A 17,437-nucleotide genomic window follows, 5' to 3' on the forward strand; every position below is an offset into this window, starting at 1 on the left:
CTCCCGATCACTAGTCATCTGAGAAATGCAAATCAAAACCATGATGAGATACCACCCCACATCGACATGGATAACCAAGTTCCCCAAGCTGGTAAGAACAAACGGTGAAGCGGGTGTGGAGAGGTTGAACCCGTCATCCAGTGCTAGTCTGACTAACAAACTGCGCAGGCCTTGCGGAAAGAGGTGTGGAGCCTCCTCAAACAACGGGGACTAGACATACCATATGACCCAGCACTCCCTTTACTTGATGTGGACCCTCAAGACGTGAGAGCCATAACACGCACAGACATTTGCACCCCGATGCTCATCGCAGCCCTCTTCCCAGCAGCAAGACGATGGAAACCACCTCATTGCACATCAGCGGAAGAATGGCTCATTAAACCCTGGTGCATACACGTGAAACTGTGAAACTCCTCCTGGCATGGATGGATTTGGAGAGCATTGCACTGAATAAAGTTAGTCATCAAAGGACTGAGACAATGGTCATGGAAGAAAGAAGCAAGACACGAGTTTTTCATACCAAAAGAACCCACCTTTGATTGTTAGCCGCAGTGGGTGGGGATGAAAGGGTAGAGGAAGCAGCAGGCTAGAGAGGAGATGGATGGTAGCGTGACTGAAGGGAAAGCACGCGCTCGACAAGTAAACGAAGAGGGCAAAGGGGGTCAGGGCAAGCTCTTGGGAGGTTTGATAAGTAGCTGAAGTTATTGAATACAAAAATGATTATCTGAAATCGCAACCTCCACCTGATTCATAAGAAAATGAATTTACCACCAACTTTTGGAAGCCCCCAAAAGTCAGAACAATCAGGATAAACGTCAACATCAGGTAACGTTTTATAGTTCTTCCCCATGTATCATTTATTAAAACCCCATTCGGCTGGATGCTTTAGTGAAAAACAAAAAAACATTGTTGGTTCAAGGTGTTGACTTAGGTATGGTCCCCGCCCCTCTTCGGTGGTTGTTTCCAAAAGTTTGTTCTTTTGGACTTTTTATGGTAAGTGTTCCAAGATCACTTTTCATAGTATTGTAATTCAAGCTGACTTTTTAAAAACTCAATATAAAGGGTTTTTTTGTTTTGTTTTTAAGGCATCACAATTTTGAAGGATTACTGAGAACAGTCTCATCTGAATATTTGCAGAGGGACATATCTCCCAGTGTCCTTGCAACCCATCCACGCCCACAATACATAAGGAGTTGCAGGTCCTCAGCAACATACTCAAGTGGGCAGGGCCATACTCACATGTGCGCCATTTTCCAACAGGGCTTTCGCACAGGCCACGTGACCTCCAAGGCACGCCTCGTGGAGCGAAGAGACCCGGTTAATTGTCACTAGATTCACATTGACACCCTACAGTGTGAAGAGAATCGGGTTAAAAGGTACATTCGTGATAGCAACAAAGGCAGTGTTGTGCAATGCTTCTGTAGTGCTCCAGGCCTGCAGGCCTCGTACTAGCACCACACAGAAAGGAGGGGAAACCTGGATGCAGCGTTTGGGCCCGGCAGGTGTTTATTCCACAAGGGCTCGCTCAGGTGGCCAGCCCAGGCACTGTGCTAGGCTCTGAGTCTGCGCAGCTTCCACATTGGTCTCACCAAGAACCTAATGAGGGGCAGGTTTGAAAACACACACAGCAAGAAGCTGCCTATATTGGAAGTGGGTTCCAATTCCAGCTGGGAGCACGGAGAGGGCGTTGAGAAGGAAGAAAAAAGCTTGCAAATGGAGGTGGTGTTTAACTAAGGTTTAAAAGAGAAAATTTTTCAAGCCAGACAGACCAATGAAAGTTTGGCATTGGGAGGGGATGGAATATGCCAGGGCAAGAAGCAACACAGAACTTGGAGCCAGAGCTCCCGTTGAATGGTAGGCTATTACTGGGGTGGAAACAGTCCACTTGTAATGGAGACATGAACAAGAAGCAAAGCAGGAGGTGGGGGAGGCGAGGAAGGACAAACGAGCTCGTTCCAGATCCTGGGAGGCTCTGATTTCCAAACAGGGAGTCTCTGTTTCCTGGGTTTGAGGCTTCTTCCAGTTCTGCTTAACACAGGAAAGGGTCTAGAGCACACGAGGTGTTTGACAAAAACACACGCAGATAGCAGCACTGAGAGATGTGGAATTGAGGGCCCAGGCCCCAATGGGCCTGAACAGCAGTGGATCCGAGGAGTCGAAGTTCAAGACTTGTATTTGGAACAGAAGAGTGACTCTCAGGTTTAAGACTAGGAGGTCAAGTAGCTAGTGCTTCCAGGGTTCATCTGTCTCGGTAGCAGGCACCACTACCTGTCCCGACTCCACTCCCTGGAGTGGTGTCTGAAATACCAGGATCTGGGCCCCCAAGGTTCTGCTAACCCTCATCTCCTTCCCTCGGCACCAGTATCTCTGGCCAGTCCAAGTGACTTCCCTGTCTCCAAACTGCTGTCTTTCACCCTCCCCATGTTGGCGTACATGTGACACATGACAGGGTCCACCTGATCTTAACACCTTGCCCTTTAATACCTTGCCCCATGGGTACCAGGCTACATCCCTGATCTCGGCGTATCCTCTCAAGTTGAATCTGACCTTACATTCTCTGTGTGGTAAATGCTGTTCTGGAAGCTTCCAAAAACCCATGCCATGGCAGGGAACCCAGGCCCTCTGTGGTGCTGGCTGTCTCCTTGCCTTGGGACCGCGCACAGCTATCTGTCCCTTCATCGGGGGGCCTGTTGTGCCCACTTCCATGGGCTGTCTAGGGCTGTGCTGTGAGTTTCAAATTGGTATTTCGTACATGAGGGTCTAACTGGTATTTCATTCCAGTTAGAAGTATACTTTTCTTTTTATAATTTCCTTTTACAAAAAACGACGCGGGAAGGGCGAATCTAGGAGAGTCCTCTAGGGGGCAGCAGTACACTAAAAAAAACCTTCCAGATTACGTGAATTGTAGAAATGAAATGTTGGTCCAAAACACCATCTAGAGGTGAGTAACGTGAGTGGTTCATGAGAAGATGGAGAACAGAACATACCAATTCTTCCAAGACGTGTGCTTCCCCAGCTACCGGTGACAGCCAGCCTGATAATCAGGAGCTTGGTTTAATGTTTTACTCACAGCACCCCATGCTATGTAAATGGAAATAAAGCCAAAGGATAAAATACAGTAATCTGTTTGTGACGTGAACTGGGGCAGAGAGGTGGAGGTAGACAAAGAAGTTGTTTTAATGAATAATTCTTGTGCAGTTTAATGGTAATATATAAACTAACATATACATAAAGTGAGGTTAAACATAGCAAGCCTTAACTGTAGTGTGGGTGCCTGGATTCAATCCTAGAAAAAAAGGATAGTAGCGGGAAACTGGTGAAATTCCAGTAGCCTGGAGTTGGTTAGTAGTATTGGACCAATGTTAATGTCTTACTTTTGACTAATGTACTCTGGCTATATAAGAGGAAGCTGGGGGAAGGGGACGTGAGAGCTCTGTACTATCGTTGCAACGTTCCTTTAAGATTATGCCAAAACAAAGAATGATTATTTTTCAATTACAAACGAAAGTCTAAAGGCGGATGACTGAGAAAGGAGGTGAATACAATATCCTTTGCTTGTAATCCTTTGATATAATTTTCAGTTTTGGAATGGTGTGGATTACATATTAAAATATATATGAACAGTTTCTCCAGGGGAGAGCACGAATGCAGTCCCCCACTACCACAAATTATGCAGTCGAGTTTCCCACATTTGGGGAAATCGCAGGGGTCAGCACATCCAGAGTGCAATGGATAAGCCTTGCTCTGGAAAAACCACCTTCGTGATCTGGTATCTCCCCTGCCAGGTTAAGTATATATCTGTACATTTTAAAACCTATCGTTACATCTATCTAAGAAGCCTGGTGGCATAGTGGTTACGTGTTGGGCTGCTAACTACAAGGTTAGCTGTTCAAAACTACCAGCTGGGCCAAGGGAGGAAGACGAGGCTTTCTTCTCCCCTGAAGAGTGACAGTCACTGAAGTCCACAGGGGCAGTTCTATCCTGTCCTATAAGGTTGCTGTGAGTAGGCATAAATTGAGTGGCAGTGAATTTACATCTGTAGTGAAACTATATTATTGCATGTTAATATTGCATATTGAATTATAGATGACATGACATATAGAATTCTATGCCATAGGAAATTGCGTATTATATCTTCAAACCAACAAAAAGTGTTCAAATTCCATGTTAAAAGTGAATACACATTGGGGCAGGGAATGTATGGATGTGCTTTATACAATTGATGTATGTATATGCATGGATTGTGATAAGAGTTGTATGAGTCCCTAATAAAATGTAAAAAAAGAAAAGAGGAGGAAAAAAAGAAAATGATTAGGGCAAAGAATGTACAGATGTGCTTTATACAATTGATGTATGTATATGTATGGATTGTGATAAGAGTTGTATGAGCCCCTAATAAATTGTTTTTTTTTTTAAAGTGAATACACAGAGCTGCTAGGATAATATGCTGAGCTACCTCCAGAGCTAACCGAGTAGGGACACATTCTTGCATTCATTCCAGGGCTCCTTTCGAGGTCTCTGCTCCCTGTTCAAGCTGCTGGGGAATGAGTCACGAACAAAAATCGATAGCATGGTCCTAATAACAAAGATCTCAAAGCTTCCCTGAGAAATGAGACTGGTGTCAGCAGCTGCTCGACGGGCGCCTCGTGGTCCTTGATGCCTAGTATTAGCTCCCTTGTGGAGTCTCCTCCCCTGGAGTACAGATGGACTGGTCGATTAACTCCCTTATAACCAATACAGTTTGGCAGAGGTGATGGAATTTTACTGCGGTCATAAGGTTCTAAGAAGGACGGTGGCTTCCTTCTTAGGCTCACACTCTGACTGGAGGAAGTCAGCTGACATCTCATGAGGGAGTAACCATCACATCAAATTAAGTTGAAGGTGCTTGGAGAGATCTGTATGGGAAGGAACTGACACCCTGGTGGCTCTGTGGGTAAGCACTGCTAACTGCAAGGTCCGTGGTTCAGACCCACCAGCCACTCCTCAGAAAAGAAAGAAAGCTGTATCCTCCCATAGAGACTTACAATCTTGACAACTCTGTATAGGGTCTCTATTACTCAAGTCTACTCCACGACTGTGGGTCTAGTAGCAACTGCAGGAGTAATTCTGTAGGTAGATACTTCCCCAATTGAGCCACCAGATGACTTTAGCCCTGGCCAATGCTTTGGTGGCAACCTGAGAGAGACCCCCCAAAGCCACCCAGCTAAGCAGTTCCCTGCCCCACTGCCCCATAAAACCCATAAGCTATTGAATATCTGTTGTCCCCAGTCATTGTCTTGAAGTAATTTGTTATGGCTGATGTCGCTTCAGAGTTATTGTCACTAATGGACACTGGGCATGTCAAAGGAGAATTAGTGCAAGGGTGATTTGAGGGCCTTTCCCATCATCCTTTTCAGGGAAGCTTCCTAAGAAGCAGGCCTGGGAGGAGAGTGAGGGAACTGGGCAGAAAAGCAGCTGGCTATTCAGGAAGGGGGAGTCAAAAGAAGGAAATGGTGAGGGGCTAGTTCAAGGATGCAGACCTTTAGATGGCCAGTCGTGATGTCATGGAGCTACAGCCAAAGCTACTGCAGAATAGAGCTGGATTGTACCATGAGCACGAAGTGCTGACCTGGCATTTACTTACTTGTGCAATTAGAGTTTTGAGGGCCAGTAAACGGCCCTGGGCAGCAGCTTCGTGAAGAGGGGATCGGTCTGCCCAGCAATCTGCAACACAAACCAAACTCTGAGTTAACCTCTGGAAACTTCTTCTTGTCATTTGTCCATGCACTAAGCCATTGTGAGGGGAGGTATGGGGGACAGGAGAGGGAAGCACGTTGTTTGCAATTGGGTCTGCTGACAGCCCCTCTCTGAGTGACAAGCTACTGAGTGCATTGAGGGTACAGAGGGGTTTGCCATCTAGCTTTTTGACTTTTCAGAGGCAATTTCAGCAAGTTATAGATTGAGTGCAAATAACTAGTGTCTGGTGCTTGACTCCAATATCTCGGAATGAGAGGAAAGGCAGGACAAAGCTTGTCTGTGTGCTTCCCACCGTCATTCTTCCTATCTCAGATCCACCGCCACTCCAATGGCCTCATTAGCCCCTGTGCCAGAGAGGAATGGCAAGTTTGGGGGAATGGCTGTGTTCTGATTTCCCTAGAAAAGAGTCTCTGCTTCATTTTGGTAAAGATAGGTCCATATTATAAAGCAGGGTGTAGTTTATTCCCAGCTATAGTCCCCTTTCAGTTCTCCCCCACATCACTTACAGTGGGCACTGGAGTGTGATGGCTGAGAAAGGGGCTCTGTGGCAGTTACATAATCTGGTGTCAATCTGGAACTTGAGAGGATTAAGAGTGAAGGGGTGGAGTCTAGTCTGTCAATCGGGTCATAGCCAATGTGGCCTTTTTGTGGACAGGGGTTTCTCCTGAGAATTCTGGAACTCCTGGATGAGAACCCTGGACCTGGAAAAGCCACAATGGAGACCCCTGCTAGCAGTGAGATGCTTTACAATGCCATTGGATCCACTGGCCTGTGATCATCCTGCACTCAGCATCATTGCATGTGTTTTGTGAGTCTGAAGAGGACTTTATAGATTGGTATCACACATATGGGCTAATATCCGACTTTTGAACTGGACTGGGCTGGGATGCTTTCTTAATGTACAATTACCCTTTATATAATACTCTCTCTTATACACATATGTCTATGAATTTGTTTCTCTAGTCTACCCAGACTAACACAGGGCCCATGAAGACCCACTGCCTAGATTTGATTTCTCCCTATCCCAAAGATAAAGGACTAAAATATTTCACACGGTAATTTTCTCATTTGCAAATGAGGGCACAACCCGTTGCTATTGAGTTACTTCCAAATAATCTTTCATTGCTTTGCTAGTAAATAATTATTTGTGGGTCCAAAGTGGACGCTGGTGATTGAGGTTCAAGAGCAGTGGTTGTGCTCTTTTGTCACCTGCCTGGTACCTCCTTTGAGTCCCCCCACTCCTCTGATGCCAGTGTTGGGGAGAAGCCAGGGGGACAAGGAACCTGCCTCCTCATTAACTGGAAGCAGGTGCTATCCTACTGACTTGGTCTGACCTGCAGCCTCACACCAGGGCTCACCTGAGGCAACTGTCCTGTATACTGCCATTTAGTTACCTCTCCTCAAGTCCCCCATGAGTGTTGTATCTTCTTTGTCCCTGCTCCCAGCCCAGGCTTCTCAGGTGGCAGCCAGTCAGGGGCAGGTGAACCCCCATCTTCCCCCACTCCCATGAAAGAGAAAATGATGGCAGTGCCTTGTGCATTGTCCCTTCATACTTGCTGCTTTCCAAGTTTCTTCCCCCCTTCTGACCATCCCAGAGGGAGGTGGTGTATTTCACAGGTGCTGCCTTACACCCCTTTGAAGATGACAGCTAAATACCTGGCGATTTCCACCATAGTCTATCTCTAAGCCCATAGCCCAACTCTTTCCACTATGAAGCTCGAATGCTCCTCCTGGACTACACTGCACAGGGGCCCCTGTGGCCTACCATCCCACAGAACCCCTTCCTTCTTCGGGACCCCAGAATTGTTTGAAATACCCAATCCTCTGGTAAGCCTAGCTAGCCCCACCTGGCTTGTCATAAACAACCCCCTAGAAGGAACAAATCAATCTTCGAAGAAATAACAATCAGAATTATTCTGAGAAAGGAGGCTGGTGAGCCTTCTGCTCATTCATCAGGAAAGAAAGACATCATGGCTGGCAGAGCAGAGAACTCGCAAAACCCAAACTCCAGGTCCTAGCGACCCTATAGAGCAGGAGAGAAGAGATCCATAGGGTTTTTAAGACGCTAAGTAATGACAGGTGCAGGGCTGCTGGTGGAGCTGAAGTTCTGACATTGTGCTTAGCAGCCCCACGTGTAAACCACTATGCCGCCAAGGCTCCCTGGAAAAGTATGAGTCAATGAAAAGGAGGCAACGCCTCGCAAGCTGGATTGGCACAGGAGCCTCAACAATGGACTCAATGGACCCGAACCAACACTCATGAAGACGGCGCAGGGGCGACTGGGCAACGTTTCATGCTGCTGTACTTAATGGTCGCCATGAGTGGGCAATAATGCATCGGCAACTAACAGTGCAAGAATTCCACCTCACTGGTAGCCTGTCCCTGGGATAATTCTGTGGGGTCCTGGTGGCAGCCTTTTGCTGCTGGGAACTATAAGTAAGAGCATTCTGCCTTTCAAGCGTCGGGAGTTTTTAGGGCTGTGAACCACAAGCCCAAGAACCTAGTTGCCTAATTCTGAAACCGAGTGCAGTTTGCCACGTCCTCTGCCTTTACATGACATGCTCCAACCCTCAAACCAAACTCACTGTCATCGAATCAAGTCCATCTCATAGTGACCCTATAGGACAGAATAGAGCTGAGCCTGTGGGTTTCCAAGACGGTTACCCTTTACGGGAGAGAGCCTTGTTTCTCACCCGCCTTGCAGTTCACAGACAGCCCCCAGGTATTACAGCAACGCCACCAGGGCACCGTACTCTTGTCGTTCTCCTGGAGCCCCACCCCTCGGCTTTTGTGAAGGAAGAGATGGACAAACCCCAGCACGGACTCAAGCCTAGAGTTTTGAGACGTCATTTCAGAGTGCACCCTCACTATTGTTGTTGAGAATATACAGGACAACATATTCCTTGTATACGGGAAAACATGCACCAACCCAACAGTGTTTGCAGATACCATTTAGTGGCACTGATTACATTCTAAGAACGATGGGCTTTTAAATTCTGGCCATTCTCGTAGTTAGTGCAGTGGGTGCATCGGGCTGCTAACCTGGAGGTCGGCGGTGGAAACCCAGCGGCTGCTGGGCTGGAGAAAGATGAGGCCGCCCACTTTGGTAGAGATGTTGCAGCTTTGGAAAGTCTGTGAAGCAGTTATCTCAACTCATTCACTGCCATTGAGTTGATTCTGACTCATAGTGACCCTGGAGGACCGAGAAGGACTGGCCCCTGTGGGTTTCTGAGGCTGTAGATCTCTATCAGAGGAGTAGTTCTTTTTTGTCCTCAAGGGTCACTTAAGAGTTGAGTGCACTCTATGACAGTAGGATTCTCCTAGTAGATTCATTGTCTTGAATGGCTTGCTATCTGCCCACCTTCTTTCTCTCTACAGATGAAACACAGAACCATCGCCAATAACTCGATCCCAAGTCATGGGGACCCATGTGTGTCAGAGCAGAACTGTGCTTCATAGGGCTTTCAGTGGTGGATTTCTCAGATGAAGATTGCCAGACCTTTCTTCCAAAGTGCTTTTGGGTGGACTGGAACCTTCAGGTTACAGGCCAAGCGCAGTAATTGTTTGCACCACTCCCTCTGTGGATAGCAGACAATGACCCTGCTGTAGCCTCTGAAAAGTGGCAACCCTCTGTTTCCCAGTCCTATTGTTTTCCAGCCTGTAGGACTCTAACAGGGTGCACACAAAAGCCTTTTCCAGACACTCTGCCATTCATCCTGAGCGCCCCCTGTGAAGCCTATTGTTGTTCCCAATGCTTAGTCTCCTATCATTCTTGCAAATGAGAGCTAATTGTGTGTCATTAAAGGATAAAAGTAATTTGGGCTGCAAGGGAGATTCTCCAACTCTATCAGGGAATCTGTCACTAGGCTTTCCAAAGAAATGCATGCAGGGGGAAGCAAACATCATTCTCTTGGGAGGCTATCTATTTTGAGCTGCTTGGCAGACGGCCTGGGTCACGGGCTACGAGCACATTAAGGAGAGTGTGTGCCCTCCCTGTCTGTTTTGCTGTTCCTGAAGAAATGGACAGAAAATGGCCAGCTACGTTTTCATTCTCCCCCTTGGTATTTTTCTCTAAATGTGATTTCTAGCTCAAATCCTCAGAGTCACACCCAAAATGGGTTCTGATGGAGTTTCATTCACCCAAGTTCCAAGTATCCATGATAAAAACCAAACCAACAACCCCACCCAAATTATCATTGGTTTGTTTGCATTCCAGACTGTCTAATTCCACCCAGAATTTGAGATTATTGGTTTATTATTCTAAAAAGAACCACATTCAAAAGGAACTTTAATTCTGATCCAAAACACAAGCAAAAAAAAAAAAAGTCCCCCCAAAAAGCAAAACTCACTGCCATCGAGCTGATTCCGACTCGTGGCAACCCTACACGATAGGGTAGAACTACCCCTGACGATTTCTGAGACTGTAACTCTTTACGGGAGTAGAAAGCCTCTTCTTCATGCCGAGTGGATGGTGGTTTCAAACTGCTGACCTTACAGTTAGCAGTGCCATGTGTAACCTCTATGTCATGAGGGGTTTTAAATATAGCCACGAACCTAGTCAAAGTAGTCATATTTTAGATAAATCAAAGGTCATTTTGGGGAAAGTATAGAGTAATCAATTGCCTGATAAGTTATAATAAAATTGAGAGCAGCAGTGGCCCTGTGGTAGAATTCTTGTCATCCGTGTCAGGGATCCAGGTTCGATTCTTGGCCAGGGTAACACATGGGCAGCTGTCACAAATTGTTCAGTGGAGCTCGTGACTTAACAACAACGTACAACAGGTTTCCAATAGGACCGAGCAGCTCATCTTAAAATAGCCTTTTTTGGGGAAAGCCACTAGAGTTGTTTAATTTCTTACCTGCAATTGTGAAATTCCCCACACTAGGAAAACCACGTGTCTCCCTAGGTTGGGTGCAAATTCCTTTGGCAGCAAAACATGGCTGGGACTTATGGTAGGCAATTTATTATTTGTAATTTTAAGCAAAAACCAAACCAAACTACTGCCATTGAATCTAGTCTGATTCAACGTGGTCCTCCAGAACAAAGGAAGACTGCTCCCTAGGGTCTCTGAGACTATACATCTTTACAGAAGCAGAGAGCCTCATCTTTCTCCTGTGGAGTGATGTAGAGGGTTCGAAATACCAGCCTTTCAGTTACCAGCCAAGTACTTCATCACTGAGCTACCAGGGCTCCCCATTTTACGCACACTTGGTGTGAATATGTGTGATTATGGAGAGAGATAGTTAAAGTTTATTGTGCACAACCTGGCCGATAAACACACGTGGGGTTAATTGAAGGGCAGAGAGATAAATGGCTCCGCAAGTCTCACCTTTCTAGTTCTGTCTCTTGCTTTGTGATGGTCAGACCAGGGTGCAGCTGCCTTAGCCAGTTCCCTGCTTTAGCTGGCAATGTTCACTTCCTGCAAGACTTCCCTGAGGAGAAGCCACATGGACCTACCCCGATGCAACCCTGGGTGCTGGAGCAGCCGTGTGGAGACCCCTGCCAGCGCTGAGATAGTTACACGTTCACTGATTCGGCTTTCCTCCTGCAGTCGGTGTTATTGCATGTGTTTTGTCAGATGGAGGAGGACCTTGTGGCTTGGTGTCAGACATATGGGTTAATGTTGGACTTATGGGCTTGAGCAGCACTGGGTTGGGATGTTTTTCTTGATGTACACGTACCCCTTATATAAAACTCTCTCTCATCCATGTGTTTCTGTGGATTTGTTTCTCTAAAGTACCCAGACTCATGCAGGGAGGCAGTGTATGAAAGACCCCCTGGGAATGCTGGGTCATAGACAGCATCCGCACTGTGTGAGTGCTCTACTATGCAAACAACCCCGAGTTGGGCAATGGATGATTCTAGCTCCCATTCTCGATCAGATTAGCAAAGGCTGCGAAATCAGGCAACCCTTCTCTTTAGAGTGCTATTCTCAACATTGCAAACCCTTCTGTGGGCTAAGGTGGGGTCTGCTTGGCCCTCAGGCACAGCACCCATAGGCTGTGATGCTTTCCAAGAGCCCGAGGCGATGTTTCAGACCCCTACCTAAACAAGCACACAAGGAGGTCTGACAGCCAACCTCAGCTGAATACCCGACTCACACGAGTCAAATACTGATTTACACATGTTTACATCACAAAGACATAAGAGTGTATTCCAGGATATGAAATTCCAAAACTAATAGTCTCCAGCCAAAAGAAAGGATATTTAAAGAGGAAGAGGGTGCTAGGTATGCACTCCAAGAGAAATGATTGTTAGTTGTCCTTGCGCTGACCCCAGGCTCATCGTGACGGGGTTTGCAAGGCTTTGTCACCTTACAGAAGCAGTTCACCAGGCTTGTCTTCTGAGGCACATCTGAGTGGGTTCTAACCCCTAACCTTTCTGCTAGCAGTCCAGTGCTTAAGAATTTGTGCCCCAGGAACTCCTTCCGGAAGAAACAGTGCTCGGGACAATTTTTAACAGGCCTGGCTTCTGATGATGTTGACACTCATTTACTAGAACATAATATGCTCACAGAGTCACAAAACATCATCTGGGGCTGAGACGTCTGTAAACTTGCCATCTGACAGATTAAATGACTAATGGACAGCAAAGTCATTTCAGCACTGAGCAGATCATTTGCATAATTTTCTTTCTTGACTTTTACTACCTTTAGTTCTAAATCTGTAGTATTCCATTGCTAACAGCGGTGAAAAGAAACTACTTGAAATTCTATCACAACCACTGTTTCTGACAATTTATTAACTATTACATAAAGGCTTATTTAGTAAACCTGGACATATTCTCTCTGACGCAACAAGCCAACCCCACTTCCTTCAGCTTGATTCTGACTCATAGAGACCCTGCCCTGTGCGTCTTTACAGGAGCAGAAGGCCTCAGCATTAGCCTGGAGAGCAGCTGGTGGTTCTGAACTGCTGACTTTATGGTTTGCAGTCCAATGTGTCAGAATATTGGGTTTCTGGGGCTGTATATCTTTACCAGAGCAGAGAGGCTAATCGTTCTGTCTTAGATCAGCTGGTGGGTTTGAACCTCTGACCTTGAGGTTAGCTCAATGTTTCCCCAAGTAAGCCATTAGGGCCTCCTTCTGTATGATATATACCTGTAATATACAAATATGCGTGCTTGTATACATGTATAGGAAAGTAAGCAAATCTCGTTAATGCTCATTAATGATCTAGAAGTGTTCCATAGGGTTTCCAAGGCTGTGACCTTCCATTTAAAAAGAATCATTTCAAATAACATTTTATTATTTATTTTTATAGATCCCATTTTAAAGTGTGATCATTTAAACAATAGCATTTCTGATTTACAGTATCTCTTTGCTTGCATTAAATAAGTATGCTCCTAGGAGCTTCAATCAATAAGGTAGACGTGCTCAACAATACCCACTGCCCTTGCGTCAATTCTCACTCATTGTGACCCTGGAGGAAAGAATAGGACCATCGCACTGAGTTTTAAGGCTGAAATTTTCCCACAAGCAAATTGCCACAGCTTTTTCTCACTGAGCTGCTGGTAGATTCGAACCACTGACCTTTGGGTTAGCAGCCAAACATTTTACCACCATGCCCTCAGGGTTCCTGAAGTAAACAATGGCTACACTTTATTTAATATAACTCTATCATGGGTACATACTTAACTTCAAACCATGTCAGTTTTACATAGGTTTTGACAATTATAAGACCATTTTTAAAAGAATATACTCAATATATGACCACAATGACTGAACATATGCACATAGCAACAAGGGAAACTTCATTGGATTTTGCCCAAAGTAAACCAAGAACTGCAATTAAATTTCATGTAGCCACAATAACACCCAAAATAAGAGAAAGCCCCTGCCCAGATTGACAAATTCAATTTGAAAATAGCTTTTCAAGTCACGTTCAACTCAAGAGATATATATTGTTTAACCGAGTCAAAGTCAAAGCCACATACCTCCCTGAAAAGTATGGCAAATGTAATCCCCAAAAGGCACCTCTTTCCACAGCCAGAGCTTTCTATTTCCTGCACTGTCGAGATTCTTCTCGCAGTACCCAGTTAATGGAAGCATTCTGATGCCTCGCCTTTGGAAGACGTGGTTTTATGGCTAGGCCGGCTGGTGTCCGGTGTGTTCAAGGTTGCCTCGTGTATTGAACTTGCCTAGCAGAAGCCTATTTTGAAAGCAAATCCTGGATGCAAATTGAAAGTGGATACTGGTTAAAGAATGATGTCACCTTCAAGCCCCTGCAAACCCTACCAATACGGACGGAGTGGAACTCTGGCCTCCGTATGTGAATGAAAGGCTCCTTGAGCAAGTGACGACACCACCAGGTGAGACATGAGATCGGATTCACTGACTATCGTAGTGGGGGGAGGGGTCCTCAGGTCAATGACAGTAAATTCTTGAAACCAAATGGAGACTCATCTCTACAAAGCCGGAGACTTGCGATGTTTGCCCCCAAAGCTGACACTTCTGGTTAGAAGCACCTCTGTTTTGAAACAGAACGCAGTGCTCTGGGAAGGCAGGGCCACACAGAAAGAGGATTAGTGAAGGCTTTTTTCCTGGCAGTGACAAGGGGCTAATCAACTCCAATTGAACACACACACACACACACACACACACACACACACACTGCCAAACGTTCCTGGGCAAATTCCATCATCTTTTCATTTTCCACAAACTTTTTGAAGCCCTCCTCTTATATATCTATTTCTCTGTCCGTCTAGACCTAACTATATAGATATACCACGCCACCTTTACTGGTGTACAGCAAATGTGCTACTCATTCCATTCCTTGAGGAAATCTTGTCTTAACAGAATGCTCGCTCTCCACTGTTCAAATTTACCTTTAAAATAGGAAGGGAAAACCTCTAAGTTACTCTTTGGGTCAGTAGACTAGAAACGAGGTTCTCAAATTACTCTTAGAAAGCCACGTCTTTATTTACTTCTAAAAAAATAACCGTGGAAGAGCTCTAAAGAAAGTGCACGACACCTCCCCCCCCGCCCCCCGCACACACACAAAAGAACTACAAATCAAACATAAAGCTGAGAAGCCTATCCAAATGTGGTGCTGCCTACATCCGTTCTGTTACTTTAAATAAGAGCTCAATCTTTTAACTACCCACTCAGCATCAAAGTCGAAATGCAATGTGCCTTCTAGAAATACTAGTCAAACGGATTAGCTAGGAGGGTTTTTATGTTGTTTATTTTTTTATTTTTAAAATTGGGAACAAATGCCATGTATTTTTACCTGGAACTCCTCCATAGATCTCTTCTGCTATCCTAGCCGCTTCCTTCCTATTTCCTTTGACGATATAAAAATGAGTTAGGAGAGCCAGAAAGACTTTGATTAAAAGCTTGAAGAAAAAAAAAGTAGCAAACATTGTAATAAAAATGTTTTTAACGCCATAGAAAGCAGGATCATCGTCCATTTTGGCTTACTCTGTATCGGTTTCCCGGGCTGGAATAGTTCAGAGAGTTAAAATTGGCATCACAGGACATCTATTTTAAACCTTCTAGCACTCCGTGCTCCTATTACTGAGAACTCAGTTTGTAAGTTCTAATCTAACTGCAATTTGACGACTGCGTGGGTTGACACCCACGGCCAATGCCAAATGCACCAGAAACTCTTCCTTCAAACCAGAAACAGCCTATGGTTCTCGAACCATAGGACTAAATAAGTGCTATGTCAGCAAAGGGATTCCCATCCACATATTTTTAACACCGAAAACTCTCCATTTGCTACATAGTGTTCGAAGGTGGGGTTGGAAAGAGGATATCCACTTCTCAGATCCTCTGCTGGGCACGAAGCAAGCTATTTGACATTCATGCAAAGCAGGGCCATGATGGATTGAATTGTGCTAGAAATCTATACCACATTTCTGGCTGTCATCCTGTTTAGAAATAGGGGGGTTTTATTGTTATGCTTATGATATCTAACCTAATCCCACCTAAAATATTAAAAGAGCAGGTCAGACTCATTGACAGGCACACACAGGCAGACAACTGCCAGGTGAGAAGCACTAAGGAGCACTGGGTGCCTGGGCTACTGACAAGAGAGAGAAATCCATGAGGCTTAGATCCCGAATGAAGGAGGTCTGTTTGCATAGTGTTTAAATGGTCAACCCCTAACCAAAAGGTCAGTAGTTCAAATCCACCAGCCAGCCACTCGACCCAAGGGAGAAGGCCATCTGCTATCATAACCATGAAAACCCTGCAGGGCAGCTCTATAGGGCCACTATGAGTTGTCATCAACTCGATGGTGGTGGGTTAGGCACCAATTTGGATTTTTAACCTCCAGAACCCACTTGTATTTATGTTACCGCCACACTTGGCAATTAAGACAGGAGCAAAGACCTCCCTATGCTCTTAATGGGAAGTTGTATTCCATGTAACATTTCATTTGCTATTCCTCCCAACATTTATGGAAGAGAAAGTCCAACCCTTAGCTATAACCAATTCCAAACTGCTGTCCACTCGATTTGAAGGTTGTGTGGACAGGAGGGCCCCTCTTGGATGCCACTGTAAGAGGAGTCACTCTGGAAGCAATAGCTTGCTGAAAAGCAAGCAGCTCCATCTGTGACCACAATCTGCTGCAAGGATCCTGATGATTCATTTTCCATTTCAAGTGGCATTTTACATTCGACAAAGGTCACATTCATGTCCACAAAAGCATGGTCTGTCCCCACATAAAAAAGTGGTTGAACAAAATGTCTCAGGTCCTGAATGTAGGACCCAAATCATCAAGGCACCTTCCCTCCCCTAGCTGGACAGTGCTCAGGTGCATTTGTCACTGCTCAATCTGCCCCAGCTGGTCAATGGGAGTGTCATGGGAAGACTGCTTATATCTGGATACAGGGGCAAGCCAAAAGTATCCTTACTAGGGTTCCAGTTCATACAGGCACACAGGTTCATTCCAAACAAAATGTGCTTAAACATGTCTCTGTAATCATTGTCATTCTATAGGCCAGGGTAGACTTGCCTCTGTGAGTTTCCAAGACTATGACTCTTTATAGGAGTAGAAAGCTCCATCTTTCTTGCTCAGAGAGGCTGGTGGTTTTAAACTCCTGACCTTGTGGATCACTGCCCAAGGCATATCTACTACACCACCAGGGCGCCAATGCTTTATGCAAAAATAGGGCAGATATTCCTAGTATTCAAGCAAATGAGGATGACTATTTATATAAGACATTCCATTCTGTTCAAAAAAGCTGACAGGGAGAAAACCACCTTGAGCTGCAATATCTAACCCCTCCATCTTGAGGTCTCACATACCGTACAGCTCTTGTTCTGTGTGGCTCTCAAGGGAGGAAAATTAACACAGAAGCTTAGCTTTACTGAATTTCAAAGACCTAGCCAGTGCACAAGAATAGCCAGAGGAACATATTTTAGTGTTTTTTCACTTCCCATGTTGCCTTCCTCAATTATATCCTAGGAAGGCACTCAGATCAGTGAAGCGTACTGTTACCATTGTACCAGACATGACTCGACCTTGTTTGGATGTTTTCCCTTAAAACAGGGTGATCATTTTTGTTTGGCATACTGGAATAGGTAGTGTTTTAAATCCAGATAGGCTCATGCAATCATGGTAGCTGGAAAGTCTAAAATCCACAGGTCAGGTGACAGGCTCCAACAAGCAGATCAGGTATTGGCAGAGAAAGGCATGGGGCAGGATGTCCATTTATAATCTGGAGGATCCTCCTCCCTGGGGAAACATCACT

The 17,437-nt window shown here is 45.4% G+C and overlaps 1 protein-coding gene and 1 non-coding gene across 4 annotated transcripts in view; both read right to left on the reverse strand.

The window, feature by feature from the left end:
• The window catches only part of ASB11 (ankyrin repeat and SOCS box containing 11), a 29,210-nt gene extending 12,455 nt beyond the window's left edge, over positions 1 to 16,755 (reverse strand). The window contains exons 1-3 of one of the 3 annotated variants that reach the window (XM_075538708.1): positions 14,968 to 16,755; positions 5,624 to 5,703; positions 1,240 to 1,296 (exon numbers count right to left, since the gene is read on the reverse strand). In XM_075538708.1, coding sequence (XP_075394823.1) covers positions 1,240 to 1,296; positions 5,624 to 5,703; positions 14,968 to 15,148 — 318 coding nt within the window. In that variant the 5' untranslated portion in view covers positions 15,149 to 16,755. Of the gene's footprint in view, positions 1 to 1,239; positions 1,348 to 5,623; positions 5,704 to 13,672; positions 14,609 to 14,967 lie in introns of those variants that run through there. The other 2 variants (XM_075538707.1, XM_075538709.1) reach the window with 2 other exon arrangements.
• Positions 3,631 to 3,794, reverse strand: LOC142435080 (U1 spliceosomal RNA). Its single transcript, XR_012781229.1, has one exon. It is a non-coding gene; the product is annotated as a U1 spliceosomal RNA (small nuclear RNA).
• Positions 16,756 to 17,437: the final 682 nt, after the last annotated feature.

The sequence above is a fragment of the Tenrec ecaudatus genome, chromosome X, assembly GCF_050624435.1.
Source record: "Tenrec ecaudatus isolate mTenEca1 chromosome X, mTenEca1.hap1, whole genome shotgun sequence".
NCBI classification, from domain to species: Eukaryota; Metazoa; Chordata; class Mammalia; order Afrosoricida; family Tenrecidae; genus Tenrec; species Tenrec ecaudatus.